Source organism: Neolamprologus multifasciatus, chromosome 20 (genome assembly GCF_963576455.1).
Source record: "Neolamprologus multifasciatus chromosome 20, fNeoMul1.2, whole genome shotgun sequence".
Lineage (NCBI taxonomy): Eukaryota > Metazoa > Chordata > Actinopteri > Cichliformes > Cichlidae > Neolamprologus > Neolamprologus multifasciatus.
The window spans coordinates 8,662,110-8,682,977 of record NC_140458.1 but is presented as its reverse complement, the minus strand read 5'-3'; the positions used below and the strand labels follow the sequence as shown (position 1 = coordinate 8,682,977).

Here is a 20,868-nt window from a genome sequence, read left to right as displayed (position 1 = left end):
TCTTTTTGTTAAACACCAAAAACATGCTAAAAGGACAAAAACCAAGACCAAAACTAATGAAAATGTACTAAAATTTAATCATTCATAAAAGCTGGAAAATCATCTGTGACAGGGTAACACAAGAAGCGATATTAGAGTTGGTTTAGTACAATATATTTTCAGCCTCAAGACACAAATCAGAACGCACCATTTCCCCCATCAGTCTATAAAATACTAATTTCCTTAGCTTTATTATGCAAAAATGGAAGTAGAATATATTATGGGAAATATGGAAGGCTTGCAGCTCTCGATATAAAACAAAGTCACTTAGGAAAGATGTTATTTCATCAATACACATCCTTGTAAGTAGGAGCGAGTAATTTATGGACAATGATGCATCTTCATTGACACTGTTAGTGCAGAAATGTACAAGAAGACCAACATTTCACATGGATACTTTTGCGAACGCATTGTCACAATGTGTCAAATATCTGATGTTACTTTTAATAAAACATTTTAGTTCCCATAGATGGATATAAATCCAAGGTCTCCTCTTTTATATTGATATTTCCAAAAAGAAAGACAACTTGGAGAAGAGGACAAAAACAAAACAGTTGTCATCAGGCTGACAGTAAAAAAAAGAAGAGGTGGATATCTTTGCCATTAAAGAGCAGAAAGAAAGAGTTTCTTGAGAGTATGTGCCGTCTCCTGCCATTTTGCGAGTGGTGAAATTTCTCTGTCAGCCTTTTTCAAAATGCTTCGGAGAGGACTTGGAATGCTGGCACGATCCACTGGGAAACAGTTAATCATTACAAGTTTCTGAAAGCAAGAAAAAGAAAGAATAAAGTCAGAAGATTCAATGTAAACGACGTGGACACAACTTGTTCCTGAAACATTTTAAAAAGTCAAGACGGTGTCTCGACACTGCAGGACATTTGCCCACCTTCAGTAGTTCCCTGTGGCTTTGAAAAACCTGTATGATTATCAAGATGGAAATGAACAACCAGGGTTATTTTTTAAGACTTGAATTCTTATAAGTTGTGAAGCTAGCCAGCTACAAGGTGGGCTGCAAGCCTTTATTCCTTGTTCCAGTGAGAGTCCTGGATAAATGGGGAGGGCTGCACTGATGTGAAATAAATACTGAATCCAAGGCTCGCAAAATTTCAAAATCTCTGGTAGCCCTTTGGGCAGGCATTCTTCAGTTTTTGGTAGCCCAAAATAAATTTAAGTAGCCCGAATAAAAAATAAAGCAATTTTTTTAATGTTTTGTTTCCATTACAATATTATACATTAAAGTATAATATTGTAATGGAAACAAAAATTAATCAAAAAAAATGTTAAAATAAAAATTACAACAACTGTATAAAAATTACAATCATCAACTCAAATACTTGGTTCAAATTGAACAGAAATTTCTATGAACTTATAAGAACTGTGTAGAACATGAATCAGTCTGTGTCAGATCCTGAATCTGAAATTTCCACTGAAGTCACGGGTAAGAGGCAAGTGGAACCAAGATCTAGGCCATTTGCTTTTTGAAGTTTGCAAAGACTGCTAAATTTTGCCAATGGTAGTTCACTCTTTGCAACATAGCACGCTGTTCTAAACAGATTTTTCAGGAGTTCTTGTTGTGCTTGGTTTATTTTTAGTATGTTTTTTGCAATTGCTGTTTGTTCTGGGAAAGATACTGCAGACTGGGCAATAATGCATTTCTTGCATTTCTCATGGGTTCTGACGGGGTCTTTCTTAAAATTACTGGTCCCAGTAACAAAGGCGCTTGTCGACTCAGAAATCAAATGAAACTCACAACACACCTGTCAGAACATCATGTTATTTAGCTCATCATATTCCAGCCACAGAAATTATTTTGTCCATGAAACCAAAAAAGCTGCGCTTTCTTTTTGCCTCATAGTCTGATTTGTCATAACTTTTCCGTTTTGTGGTAAGCTTTTCTTTGGCTGCCCCTTCTTCACCCTGACCTGTCTTATTTGGCTCAGCAGAACTAAAATACCAGCGTAAATCCTGCTGCTTTTACACACGTACTTACATAATGGTCAGCGATTCTTTGCGCACTCAACCTCTCACATGTTTAAGCTTGCTGCAAGAGATTTCACTTGTCATGTTTGAATAGTAAGCTAATGGGTGATAAGACAAAGTCAGAGGAATTGGTGCGCAATTAATCGTCACTTACCAATCAGTGCTGCTGCTCTCTACACACCGTTCGCACGATGGCAAAATGAAAGTGAAAGCAAAAAAAAAACAAGCGCAAATTCAAACGCGATTTCAATATGTCACATATTGACAGTGGCTCATCGATGCCAATGACATAATTACTCAGCTACATTGGCGAAAGAATGCAAAAGCATAGACATATATTTTCCTTCCTATGATAGCCCGACGGGCAGGGCTGAGTTAGATTTTGGTAGCCCGACTGGAAAAATCGCTAGCCCCGGGACGTCGGGCTAGCGATTTTGCGAGCCCTGGAATCAAATATGCAGATCAAAATAATTCCACACCAAATTGGTCAAGCCCTGGATGGAGGCTGATGACCCACTGTGGTGACTACTAACAGTAGGAGGATTGTTACTATTCTTTTTCATTTTAAACTGTAAAAACATGCAGTTTATAAACCGAATGTTAATTTTGCCAACACGTTATCCTCTTAATTCTGCTGAACCTCAACTGTGGCAGTTAACATGGATGTAAACACCTAAATAGCTACTACATATAGACACACACACACGTACGTACATATATATAAGTGTGTTTCCTTTGCTTTTCTAAAATATAAACTATAAAATGAAAACCATCAAATCAGCGAATCCACAAGGGCACAAGATGTTCACTTGCTTAATTTTCAGCTGTTGCAGGATAGAGACCTCACATGGAGCCAACTGGATAGGCTGTTCAGTTTTTCCCCTTCTACCTTTTCAGAATCCAAAAACCGATGGGAAAATTAGGCTAGACTTTTCACCAAAGCGCTCTCACTGCTGCAGCTGTTCATGTTTCATTTGAGCTGTAGCACGTTTCCTTTAGAACGCCATCCCATCTGCACTCATGTCAGCGATTCAAACTTTGGGAGCATCAGTTCTTCGGTACTCTGCCCGTTTTTTGACACCTGACATTGGCTGAGTTTTCACCTGTTTTCATGTGAGTTTAGTTTTCACTCTTGTGTATAAAAATCAGAAGTTAATAATATATTTAATGTTTTTTTGTCGTCGTCCCCCCCCTTTTGTACTTGTCATTTTACTTAATTCTCTAACTCCTTGTGTATTTAACTCATGAAATCACTTTCCTATAAAAGCATAATTCAGCTGTCCAATAGTCACTGGCACTTGGAGTCAGTCCATATAAGGGATGTTCTTGTTGCAGTGAAAACTTTTACTTTTCAGCTGCTCTGAATCAGCGAAGTGAAGCAGCTATATTGAAACCATACAAAATATTGACTTTCTTCTGCTGAGGCGAGACGCTTTGAAACAACTCATAAATGTTCAGCCTCCACCTCTCTAGAAACCATCTGTCCTCTTGGTGAACCTTTGTTTCCAGTTTACAAAGAGATTTACTGTGGCACCAAAATGTCAGAGTGCTGCTTATCCCAGTTTATGTTTTTGTTGCAGCTTCCCAAAAATGTCATATGAAACATAAAAATGTCAACTTCGTTATGCTTCATATTTGCTGCTTTGTAAGACAAAACAATCACAGTATAAACTGTTTTTCTGCATTCACAAAGATCCATCAAGCAGGGAGGATTATGACATCATTTCCCTAGTTCATGAGTTTGTGAGCCACACTTCAGAGACTGTCTTTTGGGATTTTAGCCCAGTGAGGAAGCTGGGAATTAACAGCATGTAGTGGCTAAAGCATACCTTGATTTGACTCAGAGTGTCGCATGCTTAACTCACAAACATTTCCTGAACGGCAAGTACAAGTGTGGACAAGTCATAACTGCCTCAGAAGCAAATCATAGTAGTAGGGAAAAAGAAAGACTCAAACTTTTGAGTCACTATCTGAATCACTTCCAGTGTGATAAGGAGAAAATCTACAGTCCTATTGTGCAATAAACATCATTCCCAATGTGTCTCTGAGGCCTTAGCTGCCTGAGTTGCGCCAGCTTGAGCATGTGTGATGTATGTCTATGATAAGATGATCGCTGTCAGGAAACTAGGAGGTAAACAACAATGGTACATTTGAAATGTCGAAGTGTTGCACCAAAAGGACAGTTTGGGTTCAGTTTGGGAGGAGTGCTTTTGGTGAATATTATCAGCACACTGTAAAAGCTGTTGCAAGACGGGAGAGAAAGTAGCAGAACTGATGAGACTTCCAGGAGTCCAGTTTGCTCCCTATTCATTACAGTGGAAATGCCTTGTTTTGCTTGATGACCAGTATATACAGGAACTCTCACCATTTTTATAGTCATTACCTGCAGAGTGGTTTAAAACATGGAAAAAAAGGGAGCACGATATCTGTTTTTACTGACATGAAGATTATATTCAGTGTTTGCAACACAACAGGCGTCATTTAAGAAGCTAGACCAAAACAATGTCCACAGCATCTCAACCAAACCTCAAGTCTCCAGAGGCAGATTTTTTTTTTTTTATATATCAAAGCAAGGAGACTGTAAACCAAAGATTTATATTGACAAACAAACATCAGACAATAACACAGTGGTGTAATTAAGGAAAAAAACAGCTGGTAATTTCTGTGAATTTGTTGTAGGAACAAAAAGGCCAGAGAATCTCCAACACTGCTCTCTATAATTAGATTTCATTACAGTTGCACTGCTGCAGCAGCAGGTGGAGCCACCACATTCGCCAAAATTCATATAAGCACACTGTAAACCCTCTTTGATCCAATTAAAATGGAGGATGGTGTAACAGAAGACACAAAAAGAGGACTTGAGAGGCCTCTGGTTAATTAAAGTCCACATGAAACATTCACTATTAAACCTACAGAGATCTTGTTATTTGCATCACACCAATCCCCCCGTCCCAAAAAAAAAAAATCATCATAATAATTATTGCTGTAGGTTTCTAAATGTTCTGTGATAACCCAGAGCTCGGAGCACAGCTGGAGCCTTGCAAATGTCTGGAATAAATTTTGCTTTTACACCCACTCACCTGGCCTGGAGCTATCGTGGGATGGCAATTTAGAGCAGTGTGCAACTTGACTTCTTTTTTGTCTTCTTCTTTTCCATCGGCGTTTTTCTGTTGATCTGTCGCACCAGATCATAGAAAATCTACAACAGAGAAGATTTGATGTGTTTCAGCACTTTGCTTCAGTATATTATGGGATGTACGGAGAGAGCTACAGCTCAGGAATGATGTTATCAGTACTAATTCCTGTTGACACACAACACTAAAATGCATGAAATGGTGGACAGCGAACACAGTTTCTCTTGTTTCATTTGCTGGTCTAGCGGTCAAGCAGCTTCTGTCTTTAAAATTAAAATCATGCAATTAGAAATGTATTTTTAAAAGATAACTAGAAACACAAAGTCACTAAGTTAACACTGAATGCTTTTAAGAATATCATAAGAAGGTTGTGTGCATTTATGGGAAACTCTCAGGTGTGTTAGTGTAAATCTGCAGCTGATCAGCTAAAACTTAATATTTACATTTTTTTAAGCCCAGTTTTACTCTATTGTTACAGCGAGGAGTGCAACTAGTCAACCAGACATTTAAACATGGATTCCCTCTCATGCTTCCAAAGAAATAAGTCTGGTAAACATATTATTCATGTTTTATTCATGTAGAACTGCAGGTAAGTGTTGGGTTTAGGATGTGAAGACACCACCTGCCACTACAACCACAGCAGATTTGAGCCCCCCACTGAGCTGACTGACACACTTAATGGCTGACTAAAGTAAGATGAGGATGACTATTACTCTGACTTGCTGAGTTTGTTGTGGGAAGTGAGAGAAGCAGCTGCAACAACAGAAACAGTCACGCAGACAGGTGCAGGTTATGCTGGTATTGCACTGGTGAACAAAGGACTGAAGACTGGTGAACTGTCAATTTTAATTTCAGATTTGTTTTCCACTTTTCCTGCAGTTAATTTGCTCCTTTAGTTAACTGTTTAAAGCTAGCTACTCCACTAACCTGTGCCTCATCTGTCAGGTGTGTGTACCCTTTTTGGCTGGCCTGGCTGAGTCACTGAGGTCTGGTGCTCCATTTTAACTTCTCTACAATTTGTCTCAGTATATCATTTATAATGCTGGTTTAGTCGAGTATATTCCCCCATTTGCATACTTAAATAAAATGAACTGTAAAGTCTTTCAGGATATTTTAATGTTGTGTTGTTAAGTTTTGGTAATAGTGTTTACATTTATTGCAGTGTTTCCAAGACAGACTTTACTAGTGAAGTCAAGAGTGGCCACCTGACTATGCAATCTGTCCCCACCAAGTTGCAACTGTTCAGCTGGCTCGCATATGTAATTATTTTACTGTAATACAGATATAAAACAGCTTGAAGAGCATGAAGATTTTTACCTTCAGTTGGTAAATGTCTGCTTATTTTTCCTGTTTAAGGGCTAAACCTTCCTTGCTGCCTTTGCAGGTGAACAACAGAAATACTAGCCTGCTGAACCAACTATTCATATTTTATCAATGTTCAACATCGGGTAGCTTAAAATACCCCCTATCAATCTCCCTATTTGTGATGGGAAGTTGTAAACGAGCAAAGCAGAAAGTAAAGATAGATGACAACCGTGTGAACCAGCACAGTTCTGCAGTGCTTTGGCTATGCCCGAGTAAACGTGCATGTAACCGCTTGACTGGAGCGAAGTATCACCACATTCTGTTGACGTTAACCTGTGAGGAAGGAAAGCTGTTGGTGATGGCACTGTTAATGTTTACCTACTGGGCAAGGTCATTTGAGCTGTGCACAACACTAGGGCTGCCACAGACGATTATTTTGATAGTCGACTAGTCACCAATTATTTTTGCGATTAGTCGACTAATCAGATCATGCATCCATTGGACGTAAAACGTACAGCTTATTGCACCAGCATGCATCTGCTCTTATACAACTATCATTAGCTTACAGCTTTAAGTGTTTAAGGTATGTGCTAACTAAAAAATAAAGACAAGATGATAGTTTATTAAATTTGAATGAAATTTGCAGATTGTTTCGGTGAAGTTTAATAAACTCAGCCGTCTGCTCCTTGCTATCTAAAATGCTATCTAAAATATAACAGGACACTGGAGTATATTCTCCAGCATCTCACACTTCTGGTAATCAGCTGTCTGCCTGACGTTTATTCAGCTGTGTAAAAACTGTAACTTTAATCTCAGCCAAACCGATTTACTCAGGAACAAATAAAATACTGAAAAAAGCCAAGTTATCTAAGTGACTTATATATCATGTTTAACCTGAGTAGCGAAAGACGGCGGTGGGTTTGAAAACGATTTGCCGGGAGTCCGGTGTTCTCACCGGCTCTAGTGAGCCTTGAACCCCAGCTAGCTATCGAGCTGGTGGGTAACAGACGTCTCCGAAAACGTCGGAGCGCTTGTCTTGATAATGTGGTGTTTGATAAACTGAGCAGATTTGAGGTTTACACAGCTACATTCTCGCCTGAAAATATGTTAAACATTTATTTTGTAACCCAGAAAGAATAATAAGAGTAATTTTAAAACTAACTAGCTGTCGCCATTGTTGGAAACTGAGCAGGCCGGGGAAATGAAGGGCGCATTTGTCAAAGTCTTCGAATTTGGACAGTCTTCGTCGTGTCGCTGTAACGTAATCGGCCTACAAATGCGGGCACAGGAGGAGGATGTGGTTCCTGAATTTGGACATAGCTACAATACCGGACACTGCTTCTTCTTCTTTGGGGTTTAACGGCAGCTGGCATCCTTGTACATGCAGTGCTGCCATCTTCTGTTTCAGTCCGTTATTACACTCTTAAATCCTACTACTTATCCCTGCGTCTTTTGGGAACAACGGCTCGACTAGATTTTCATAGTAGACGTAATCGTGACTAGTTGACTAATCGTGGCAGCCCTACACAACACAATGTCAAAGTGCCTCGAATTTCAAAGTCATATAAGATAAAATACGATTTAATGACTGAAGGCTGTCGACCAGTTTTGGACAGCTGTGGCTCAGGATACTAAATGCCAGATTTCCTCGTTCGTCCACCTGACTGTGAGAGTGATAGATAAAAGGTATTTAATGGATGTTTTATTTGTGACAGTTCATTCACTGTTAGCCAGCTAGCTCCAGTACTGTTTTTATTTTTTTTTAACTGTTTCTTAATTGCTGGGTGATGAGGGTGCTGCTGTCCTGAATCCCTCATATAGTGGCTGGACATTCTTCAAATCTATATCTTGGAATCCAAACTGAAACTTGTCAGTTGTCATCCTTCTGCGCTGAAGATCTGCAAACTAAAGGGGTTGTTCTACGCAGGAAGAAGAGAACAGGTGCTGCTACTCTAGACATAAAGAGGCATCCACACAGGAAGCAACTAGCAGCAATGTGGCAAACACTTAAAGAGCACTTAAAATCAGGGTGAAATAACCACTAAGTGATGACACCGAGTGAGCGGTCACGGAGCTCAACTTTATTAACTTAAAAGGCACACGATTGATGCAACGACAAATTAGAGTGAAGGATACCTTTGACTGACAAACGAGAAGGCAAGACATACATCTGAGGGTTACCTAGGCAACCTGAGACTTGAATGTCCACAGTGACTGACTGTCAGCAACAAAGCGGTACATAACAAGCAAATCACTTCCCGTGGACTTCTTTTATAGAATGTTGTAGGGAAAAGTTCAAGATGGTGGAGCTCAAGTCCAGGACGAGAAACTTACTGGGAAAGCAGCTGATTACTGCTCAGTTATTTATTGTCAGAAAGTTTATGTTATTATTTATGAATTAATTCAGTGAACCACCTCCTGCCTCTATACTGTAATTTTGTATTTATCATTTATTTTGGCCATGATAATTATGTAGGGAATTTTTTTTTTTTTTTTTTTTTACAGTTATAATCGCATGGTGAATTTTAAGATATGACATTTCATAAACGTCAAAGGTCATCGCTACAGTCCTATCAGACAGTTGTGACATTTTGACATAATTGGCGTATGAAGGCATGCAGTCACTGGTGCAGAAGCATAATGAAGAGAGACCATACGTGCAGCGTGTGGTATTAGCACTTACCTCATTAACGTTGATCTTTGATTTAGCTGAAGTCTCTAAAAAGGCACAGTTGTTCCACTGACGGGCCAGGTTCTGACCCTGCTCCTTCCCGACCACACGCTCATCCTCCAGGTCACACTTGTTTCCCACCAGGATCATGGGAACCTGATGGATTAGTGGACATGTGACATGTTCAAAAAACAAAATAATGAGGAACTTTAGTTTTATTTTTGTGCAGATGTAAAATGACACAAAAACAATGAAAGAAACATACATAAAAATGCCTTCTTCTTCATGTTTATCACAAGTTTCAGGAATCTGATCAGAGGGTGGATTTTAATTAAAACTATCCACACGATCATTATCATCATTATTAATTACAATGGTGGCTCCCAATGATTATGGAAAACAAGACAACAAATATTTGAATATATTAGAAATGCTCAAAAATGTTGACCAAATTCATGTTTGAAAGATTTCATCACAAGACTAAACAGTGGTTAGAAAGCTTATGTGCATACTGAGGAGCAGAAGGTTGCAGCAAAAAGAGACCTTAACCAAGACAAACAGACCAGCTGAGCAACCTGCTATGAATAAATAAAGAGCGCACACACTCAGCATGCTCCATCTCTCTTGATTTAGAGAGAGGAGAAGGCAGCAGATCGCAACCAACAGCAGCTCTGACATTTCCACCCCGTCACAAAGTTCCTGCCCCCCTGTGCTCTGCCCTCTTCTCCCACGGTGCTGACTTTAATGAAGGAGAGGTGACAAGGGCAGATTATACAGTGAGACGCTGCCAGTTTTCCCTCTGCAGACTGAGGAGGAGCCTCAGAGAATTACAGCATTCAGATGTTTATTATACTCTGCCAACATATCATCACTGGTCGGTGAAAACAGACATCAGGTGTTCCTTCCAAAAAACCAACCAACCAAACTAAAAAAAAGGATCTTTTACACTTGTTTCTATTTTTTGGTGAGACTTGTATTTATGTCCTAGATAGACACATATATGGATTTATTTTTGCTCCCTCTGCAGATGTGCACCAATGATGTCTGTAGAAAGGGCTGGTCAATGATCTATCCAGTGCTTGCTACTCGTTTGTTTGTTCAAGACAAACATAATAAAAGGTTTATAATATAATAAATATATATAAATAAATAAACATGATAAAGTTGTTTAAAAAGGAGTCTGTCTGTGGGTCAAAGAAATGCACCAGCATTTTAAGCCAAATAAACTATTTCAAACCCCAAAGGATGCTACTGCTTGTTTTCAAAGCAGCATTTTTATGCGAATAATAGAAAAGGAATCAAGAGTAAATTTAGCTCCAATTACTTTTGTTAAAGCATTATGACATTTTGGGCCAACAGTAATATCTGCAACAGTCTGGCTCATGGTCAGTGGTTATATTTTTTTGTTTACTCAGTATTTAACTTCCGTTTTCCACTTTAAAAAAAACGTGATAAATATATACATATATATACATTTATATGATACAAACTTTAACTTCGTATCACTTTAGTGTTGAACATTTTAGGGATATGAATGAATACTGTAAATTTTAACAGAGAATTTAACAGAGCAATCACACTCCTGCAATAGTGCATGCTGTATCTGCAAAAGCTATAAGAGCTTCTTAATGTATGCCTAGTTACAACTCTTGCTGCTATAGACTTCAGACACACTGCTGCCAGTGTGAGGAAAGAAAGAGAAAGTGAGGGCATTAATTACTGTAATTAGTGAACAGAGTGGGCAGATATCAGGTGAGCAACTGACAGTAAAAAGTGTTAACATTTTATAGGCTGGATTTTTTTTTAACCTGGCATCTTGTGCCGAAGGGTTGAAAACACCAGTGTATGATCATGTCACTTTTTACCACCATTTTAATGCTATACCAGTACAAAAGCTCAGAGATTCACATATTATACAGAGGAAAATGTCGCAACAGTTTGGAAAACAGGACTTTGCAGAAAGTGTTTGTGTTTTTGTTTTGTTTTTTCTTGGGGGGGGGGGGGGGGTGCTTTCAGTTTTCACTTCTCCTTCTCCTACATCAGGACTGATGTGGAGGTACGGTCCGAGTGGCAATCCTTCAGGAGAATACTACAGTGGGCCTTAATGGTGGGCATTAATGGATGCAGCGATGCGATGATGTCAGCAGTGGCACATATACTGGGTCCCCACTACAGAGTGACAGCCATTCACACTTGCATTCACACACACATATAAATGCCAATTAACCATTAACAAGCACAAAAGAAGAAACCAGAGAATCCAAAGAGAGCTCACACGGGCACAGGGAGCAGTAAAAAACGTACGCTAAGCAAACTGATTGGACAGGTGTACTGATGGTGTTTCTACTAGCCAATTCAAATGTGTGAAACTCATTAACTCATTTCCAACACTGTGCTACTAGGCTGCACAGTGTTGGAGTGGTTAGTGCTGTCACTTCACAGTAAGAAAGTTCTTGGTTGAAATGAGGGTTAGAGTAAACAGCTGATAGTTGTGGTAACCGGTGCTGTTCTGCAGTACGGTGACATAAAAAGAGGTAAGTGGCTGCATGTCGGCTGTCTCTGAATAAACTGGAATATAACCAAACAACCAAAATACAGGTGTAATCACATTCTGCATTGGTATGTGGACGCCAGCATAGAAGAGAACGTAGCTCTGGCCGACCAAACTCTGCAAACCACAGTTTGTATGTCTGCCATGTTATCTGCAGCATAAAGCGAATCAACATTCACCAACATTTGAAACATGATTTGACTAATGAACTCCAAAAATTCATGCTCAGTATTTGTTTGGACAGGGTTTACTTTTATAAGTAATTCTTTTTTTTTTTGCCTTGTCAGCTGTAATCAAGTTTGACCAATTAATTGGTAGATCCCTTTCTTTTTCTGTTAATTAATCATTCGTGTCATTGCTGAAGTAGACATTAAAGGTTTGTTGCTTTTCTTGGCCTCTATAAAAAAAAAACTTATTGGAAAGAAGAGATGCTTGGGTTCTAGAAAGTTATGAACCCTTAAAGTTAAAAACCTTTTTGCTTGTGATGTATCAAATAATTAAAGAAAAAAATTACGAGGTTTTGTTTGGGAATTTTCATTGAACAATGAGGACAAACATTTTTAATGGGGACCTCTCACATGAGAGCGCTTTATAATCAAAACAAGTGTGAAAGTGTGTTAAACTCACATCCTCTGTGTCCTTTACTCGCAGGATCTGCTCCCGGAGGTCCTGCAGGTCGTTAAATGTTGACTGCGCTGTAATGGAGTACACCAAAGCAAAGCCCTGGCCATTCTTCATGTACAGGTCCCTCATGGCCGTGAACTGTTCCTAAAGAACGATAACAGACGACATCAGCGGCCGGTCCACAATTTCCTCGAAACACCCCTGCATCCTGCTCATGTTTGACTTACAGTTCCAGCTGTGTCCAGGATTTCAAGCATACATTGCTGCCCATCAACCTCGACTTGCTGTTAAAAAAAACAACAACAACAACAAAAAAGGTGCATTTTTACGAGACTTGTTTTAAAATGTTAAAATGAAAATGTTTACAAAGTCATGTGAAGCAATGAATGTGTGTGCAGGTTAGGTCATACCTTTCTGTAGGAGTCTTCTATTGTGGGGTCATACTTCTCCACAAAAATGCCTTGCACAAATTGGACTGTCTGTAATGAAAAAAAGAAAAGGGAAAAAACACAGGACATCATTACCAATCCGAAACTACTACACTCCTCTTTTTCTCCTTCTTCTCACCTCCTCCTTTATTTTCTAGGTGTGTTGGGCAGATGTTAATGGATTCTTCTGCTATTATTTAAAGGAAGCTGGCCCAGAACAAGCCAGTCTTCAGCATTCCAAGATCCTTGCTTTAATTTGTCAGGGTTTACTTTATTTTTATTACTTTAGGGATGATGGTACAAGGCCCCCCCCTCTTTTAGCCAGTACTTCAGGCCTTTATTTCATTTCTTGTTTAAATAAAAGAACTTAGTCTAATAAATCTCGGGCGTGGCACTCTCTTTGTATGCTTAGCCACAGCTGAGCCTTAATGTTTTATGGATGGGGCCATAACAAGCTTATTACAAAGACAATCTGACAAAAACATTTAATCCAACTTCAAGTCCTTAAATAATAAGACATAATTGTAGCTCACGTTTTTTATATTCTTAAAAGTTTGAATTGATCTACAGTCCTATGTAGATATTTTCATTGAAAGCAGGATGCCAATTTGTTAAGAGGTGAGAGATTTTCTTGCACAGATGGACGTTTGATCGCTCCCGAAAGCAGTTTTAGGGAGTACCAAACGTAAAATTAACTCCCTGCTTTCAATTAATAACTGCTTTTATAACCATTTTCATAAAGGTATAATATACATTTTCAGGGTCTCTTGTGGCTTGAAATAAGCCTGTGTGAATGACACACCACTGGTCTGTCACCTTACTGAGATATCTTCGCATTTCCCTGTTATTTCTGGTCATCTGGTATGTCTGAGTAAATTAAATCCTGCTGTTTCAAAATATTTGTTTAAACAATGGGCATTCTTGGGCGAAAAAAATGTCAATGTGTGATCTTTTACTTTTTATAGCCGGAAATCATACAAGGAAAAGTTTAAGATTTCTGCTGAGTGATGTAACAGATCGACTGCTGTTCCTCTGTCAGACTTTCAATCTAACAACAGATGTACAGTAAATCCTACCTTATAAAGCTCTTAATGTTCAGGGTTTTTTTCTGCTTTACAGGATTTTATCTCAGGATGATTTTGAGTTTTTACAGGTGACCGGTTGTGCTTAATCCTTGGACTCTACAAAAAAAGGCTTTACAGGACTTACTGTTCAAAGTAATTCTTATTTATATTTCCTCTGCCTCGGTGCGCAGAACCTTGTCATTTTAGCTCTGGCTTGACCGTTATTGGCTGCCCCTCGTAAGACGGAAAGTCAGAACAGCAGGTGGCTGAAACTTCTGTGCTTTCATTGTTACGGATTCAAGAGTGGGAGGAAAAAGAGCTTTTGGATCACAGGGATTACGTCTACGCACACACACCTCACTACTTGAAACTTTGGATATGCTTAAAGCGATCATCCGCTCCTGTAACAGTCTATGATAAAACACTGAGGAAAAAAACAGTAAGACCTGTTCAAGGAATTAGTTTCGCATTTAAGGATATATGCATGCTTGCTTTCTTTATAAATTCACCAGCAACAGAACTTAAGGGGTAGTTAAATATGTAAAGTATCCTCATAATTATAAAATATGAAAAACACCTCTTGTTATTGAGATAAATAGCTCAACAGCTCTGTAAACCTCACTGAGAAAAGAAAACAGTAATTTCAGCTATGTGTAAATAAAAACTTTGCAACTGTGTGTGTTGTAATATTATACACACACACACACACACATTTATTTGTTTGTTTGTTTTAATTAACAGCAAAATCATAATTATTTAGCAGTACTAGACTTTGAAAATATAGTGGATTTATAAAGTCTGTAAAAGAAGAATGAATGCCCTTTAACCTTAATTATAACTCAGCTCTATGCTTTATAACTACTATATAACCCAACTATAATAAACTGTATAAATAAATATGAACCTTCCTCTGTCTAATGGGAAGTAATTTAGGACTTTAAGGGGCCCATTTTACACTTGTTGTTCTTGTGATGTCACTGCCACTGAATCGAGCCACCCTTTGGTGTCATTTTGGCTGTCTCTCAATTTTTCTAATCAAACATGGGTCCCGTGGCAAATGATGTGTACGATTGTACACTCCCAGAGTACTGCAGCAATCACTCGTGGAGCTGTGGCAACATCATTATTTGCACTCAACATGACCAATGTGACGAATATAATGGACCCATTACTCAGTGTCAAAAGTAAAGGAAAAGGATGTGCTTAAAGAGAAACTGAGCACATAATAAATATTTTAGCGATTATTGATTAATGGAAGCTAAAACTGTAATTAAAATTAGGATTGGATTCATTTACAGTCTTGTATAAACTCATTAAAAAATACCCTCGGCTATCAAGCTTTAGTAGCAGCCATCACTCACCAGTGCAGACTTTCCCACGCCTCCCGACCCCAGCACCACAAGCTTATACTCGCGCATGGTGGGCAACTTCACTGGACAGCGCAAGAATCTGTGAAAATACAGACGACAGATGCTAAATATCAGACAGACAATTAATGTGTTATTTTCACTGAACTGTATGAGATTATTCTGAATAAGCAAAACATTTTCTGTCACTAGTTTTCTTTATGTTCTCATCTCCCCCGAAAGAAGCCTTTAAATAATTAAATAACAAAATAATAATAGTTAAAAAAAATAATATATACGCTGACTGAATAGTTAAAAACTTGTATCAAAGTTTTTAGAGCTGTGGATGATGTGTGTAGATCCAGCCAAACGGGTAAGGTTTTTAAAAGACTACAAGTAATAAGTAATGACCCTAACACTGGTGCTGGGAGCCAAACAACTGCCTGTGGCAGAGCATTGGATCTAAACCAAAGCCTGCTGACATGAAAAGTGTCTGATGAAACAACAGATGCCAAAATGTGCTATCAGCAGTGCCTCTGCCTGACAATAGAAGCAAAAGAAGTCCTGACAACTGAGATTGACTGGAGTCTTCATTTTTAGTGTGCCTGGAGGGCAATAAGCTCTTAGGATAAGCCCTGATGCATTTCGAATAGTGAATCTACTGACTAGACACTGATGTCAGTGTGAACACCCCCGTCAGTATCCACAACAATGAGAAGTCACTGTTGACCTCAGAGGATTGAAACCTAATCATTCCCCTGCCAAAAAATTTTGCTCGACTTCCCACCCACTATCAAGAGACTTCATGATGATACGGGCGTCACCTCTTTACATAAAAAAAGAATTTGAAAAAAGATGGGCTTACTCTCTCCAGGAATTCAAACCAGTATTTTTCCTGGAGGTAAAACTCAAGAAAGAACTACATCTGCAATACAAACATGCAAACTTTAATCTGAAGCACACTGTGAGGCAGATTCTGACAGTGACACTGCAGTCAGCAGGTAAGCCACAAATAACTTCATCTCATTATAATACAGAGGAGAAAGACCACAGAGAATGACCCGTCATTAAACTTCATCAGCCTGACACATTTCTGTAAGCGTGACCTAGAAAATATTGGCAGAGGAGACAGGAGATGTCAAAGGAGGCATTTTAACTGAAATCTGCCCGCTATTCTCCAGAAACCCCTCAGTGAATGTAAAGTGAGATTATACCAAGTTAAATTACTGCCTCTCATTTTATCATCACACTCGTCAATGCTGTGGGTTTTCATCTACTGCCTGTTTGATTATTTAAGAGGAAACTTCAGTAGATCTGACTAACTTCCTGTGTGCTTTCAGTGTTGACTGATTGAAGAATTTTCATTTTAACTTGAAAGTGCAGAAATAACAACCAGTAACAACAATGACAAAGTTTCAAAGTAGTATTAAAAGAGAGGCGTATTTTAAATGTTATTCTGAAATGCAAATGTAATGTTCATTTGATGTATAAATGTCAAAGAGGGGGTGATGCAGGCTAAAATCTCATTTGAGAGCCTCTTTGAATCTACTAATTATGCTAGGTCTGTGGGACCTTTGTCAAATGTTGAGCCAAACAATACAAAAACCACTCTGTCACACTCGAACAGCATTTGCAATTCTAATGACGACGTATGAAGCATCACCAGAAACCCACAGTGTGAGGCAGGCACACGAGGCCCTCTACAAAGCGCCATTGTAATGACCCTCATCTACTCGAGTACGCCATACAAACAGAAAAAAGAGATCAGAGCGAGCATGACCACTGCACTGAAATCATTATTGTGGCGAGGAGGGTAGGTGTGCACGTTGAGACGCCAGCATGTGCCTGATGCATTGGTTGATGCATAAAAATGAAGGTTGCGGAAAATGAAACAGTGTTTAAAATGTAAATTTATGTAGGTGTCGCAAAACTTGCTTCAAAGCCTTGGTATCAGATAAGAAAACTAAGCCTTCCGGTGATTAGATATGAGCCTGGGTTCAAACAGTGGCCCTATCAAGCATGCGAGCTGTGACCACCTTCACTAATCCCACTCATTAATTTTTGCTGGCTTTGGTAATGAGAGTACGTGCCTGTGAATGCTAGCAGCACTGACAACTAAATATTCAACAAATGAACAAAGACCCTTAAAATCCATTTTTAAAAATGACACATTAGCCATTTCCAGGTCCAAAGGCAAACACACACCGAGGCACTGAGAGTTAAAAAGGTCTAAATTATTCTTCAATAAAATGTTCAGTGTGGCTGTTTTCACAGATGTTGTAAAAAAGGTTAGTGTCCTGGCATCAATGAAAGAGATAATTTCCAAAACTGAGCAAGAAGAAGCTAACTACTTACAAGATGATATACCATGTTCAGACTTCAGAAGACACTACGGCATGGACATATTTTCATTCTGTGAAAAAAACAAAACTGCTCAACTTACTGTGTACACGGCTGCTGAAGATTACAACTCCCTCTACATCTGGGGAGGAGGGGCTGGCAGATCCTTAGGTACAGGGATGTCAACAGGAAGGGTCCAAGGGTTGCTCAGGTGCCGGCAAGGCCACGCCAAACTGTTCAAACAGAAAAAGAGTTCTAAATTGAACAATTATCATCCAGCAGGAATGACAATTACAATTTGACATAACTGTACATCAACTTTGGGAGCAACCTTTGTTTTCTTTCAAACAAATTTTCTTGAATGCCAACTACAGATATAGAAGAAAACTAACCAAACATTGTCGAAAATTACACTAATGGAAAGAGTGGTGCTGAATTATGGTTGCATTGCTTAGTGTTTCTTGCAATGAAAGAAATTCAACTTCAGAACTGCCAGCACAGGCGTCAGCCCATGAAATGCTCTGGCGCAACCTTTAGCCAATTAGATGACATTATACAACTATCCTGAGCGTGAGATGTGGCTGCCTGTGCAATCCAGCATCAAAATGTAGACAAAGCTGATCATTGCAGTGGATAATTAAACTGTTGTAAAGTCCTATATAAGAGTTACTAACAGGCAGCTAGCTTGACTTTTAACAAATGCCAATGCGCAATAATAACCTATTACACCAGCAAAGATACAACCCACCAATGTTAGGAATCTCCTCCCATTAAGCACTAAAGTAGTGCATCAGTTAAGTTTGTGCTGAGGGACAATGATTTCAGGCACTGACAATGAACAAGTTGCACTTGTTCTCCAATGTGTCTTTCTCTTATTTTTGTATATTTCTCCTGTTTACTATTTATTCCTGCTGTCTACTAGTTACATTTTAATTTGACACAGTTAGTGTGGAGCACCCACAATTTCGTTGTACAAGTGCAATGACAATAAAGAGCTATTCTATTTTAGGTGACTGGTTATAGCTACCCACTCAAGGCAATTTTTATCCAGTTTCCTCATTGATGCATTATATAAATAATTTCATTATTCTGAGATTAACTAATTCAATCTGTCACAGTTTCTAAGTGTGGATGGGCGCAGCACAAGCTCACGCCTGGACTTCCACATGCTTTGAAGTTAATGTGCGCATATGGCAGCTATACTCATGAATCATAATCATCATCAAATGAGAGAAAAAAGGAGGAGGATACTTCTAACAGGCCTGGAGCCAATTACAGTTGGCTAAATCAGTCAGTGTATATCATAGCTTGTATATCAACCTGCAAAGATTTGACATGTTGAAACCAAGAAATTATGGAAACTCAAACAGGCCAAATTCTACCGGCCAACTTTTTTGGGGCGGGACAGTCATAAGTCAAAATTTAACTCACTAAACTCAAACATCTGAGACGTTAATTCAAAATTTCAACTTAACTCTGTCAGTCAGGAAGCTCTCCCCCCCCTCCCCCTTCCAGTGGTGGACACAAGTTTCATTAAGAAATGCACTCCTGGAGCATTATTCCCTTTCATCTGTGCATTCTATGCCACACATTGTACATTATGAAGGGTAGATGGGCTCTTCTGTCATCTGGCAGCCAATCTATCAGTCATTATAAATGAAATGCTGCTTCGTTTGTTTTACACTGCGGAAACTTCAGCTAGTAGAACTGAAAAATGATTGTTCCTATTAGAGCTCTTTAAAAACAAATAAAAAAACAAATAAATAAAAAAATCACAGAGAACATTAAATGAGTAGAAACCTTTCACTCAATTACGGTTAAAACAAACAAACAAAAAATAACTTAAATATGACTTATTACAAACTCTTAACACCTGATAGGGAAAAAAGCCATTTCATTCAGAGCAAACATTACACCAGTCACCCAAAATAATGTGATCAGAAGCACTGTAAAACTCTACTGTGGTGCGTTTGTGCAGTCACATGGAGAGCTTGATGGACGACTCTTTATGGCTATTTAAATAAGCTAAGGTCAGCTGTCATGTTACATAACAAACGCAAAGTTACTCACTGTTTACAGGACCTGTTGCTGATCAACAAACAGACAGTAAAATATGCTGTTCCGAACTATTTAATCAAACAGAGTAATATTTTTTAGACCCCTGTTTCCAACCCTGAGAGATACTAGTATCATGTGTCAGAGCCAGAGGGAGGGGGGAATTTTAACTTAAAAGCACAAAAAATACTTAAGTTAACTTCCCTAAATAAATAAAACGTGTTTTTGAAGAAGTCTTTAAAGTAAAACTTTATACATTAAAACAGAAGGCTTCCATTCGACAATTAAATGACAACTTGTTTTCGGGATAACTTTTGTAACGTAGTTAGTTTCGAAAGGAAGGGTGTGGCTTTTAGTTTCTCAGCGCAGCAGACCTTCACTGTCAAGCGTATTAAAACAACCAGTCACAGAGAGAAGTATCACCAGTTAAACAAGAAACAAATGTGAGCCGAATGCCAAGTCTAGGAGTCTAAGATGCCCCAAAAGTAGTCACACTTCGTCAACTCAAATGTTAGCATTCTGCTAGCACATTCCGGTGAAAGCTAGCTAACGTCCTAGCCCGGAAAAGACATGGCGAGGCTGTGCGGGACAAACGCCGCGTTAAGTAATGTCGGTTCCGCGGAAGAAATTCCATCGAGTTCACGGTTTAATATTAGTTCCAGTTTGACAAACTCTATTTTAAGTTGCGCTACGGGTAAAAGAAATGTTTAGCAAACACCGGGGCTAATAAGTTAGCTAGCCCGTTAGCACAAGAGTGAACTCTTAAAAATAGCTTTTTCTGTTTCATCTGATGCTAACGACTCTAGTTACGCACAAGTTAGCAAACAGACATGCCACTAAACATGTTAGGATAAATGTTTAAAAATATAATCGGATGTTAAAGGACTTGAACCGCAAACCACATTTGCACCGATAACTCGTTAGTTACTTGTTAGCACCTCAATCTAAGTTAGCTTCGAAGCTAAGCTATTTTACCAGCACTATTATTTAATTACGGCGGAACTAGAAGTAACTCTGGTGTTTCATCAGAGACAAACAAATGCTTAGAGACTAATGATCAAAACAATGAAGACACGGCCCTAATAATTACTCACTAAAATAGCAGTTTTACTTTGAGATAGAGCTGCAGAGGGGACTCACCGTGTTCCGCTATGTGTGCGCTAACTGAAGCTGTGGATGTACGGAAGGATCGGGGGAGGGGGGGGCAGAGAGACCGTCGTGTTTTGATTGGACCAGGATCAGCCAATCACTGTAATCCAGGTTACGGTTCAATTACAACCTCTTCACTTTGAAAACAAGCTCCAGTTACATACTAGAAGTGGGATAAAGCTTAA

General features: G+C 38.9%; 1 protein-coding gene across 2 annotated transcripts; it reads right to left on the bottom strand.

Moving 5' to 3' along the window:
• Positions 1 to 54: 54 nt before the first annotated feature.
• rap1aa (RAP1A, member of RAS oncogene family a) lies at positions 55 to 20,767 on the bottom strand. Of its 2 annotated transcripts, none has more exons than XM_085146605.1 (9): positions 20,675 to 20,767; positions 17,583 to 17,712; positions 15,155 to 15,242; positions 12,712 to 12,780; positions 12,529 to 12,585; positions 12,305 to 12,445; positions 9,139 to 9,282; positions 5,097 to 5,215; positions 55 to 798 (listed from the first exon to the last, which is right to left on the bottom strand). In XM_085146605.1, the coding sequence occupies exons 3-8, from the start codon at positions 15,209 to 15,211 to the stop codon at positions 5,126 to 5,128; spliced, it is 558 nt and encodes a 185-aa protein (XP_085002731.1). In that variant the 5' UTR covers positions 15,212 to 15,242; positions 17,583 to 17,712; positions 20,675 to 20,767; the 3' UTR covers positions 55 to 798; positions 5,097 to 5,125. The 2 variants fall into 2 exon arrangements, with proteins under 2 accessions (XP_085002731.1, XP_085002732.1); XM_085146606.1 differs by having other exon boundaries at positions 20,629 to 20,687.
• Positions 20,768 to 20,868: the final 101 nt, after the last annotated feature.

Excerpts from the sequence above, each read along its gene's own strand:
- rap1aa (XM_085146605.1), bottom strand. The coding sequence starts at position 15,211 with ATGCGCGAGTATAAGCTTGTGGTGCTGGGGTCGGGAGGCGTGGGAAAG. Across the intron at positions 12,586-12,711 it reads TAGAAGACTCCTACAGAAAG|CAAGTCGAGGTTGATGGGCA; the intron begins GTATGACCTAAC and ends TTTTTTTAACAG. Across the intron at positions 9,283-12,304 it reads GAGTAAAGGACACAGAGGAT|GTTCCCATGATCCTGGTGGG; the intron begins GTGAGTTTAACA and ends CTAATCCATCAG.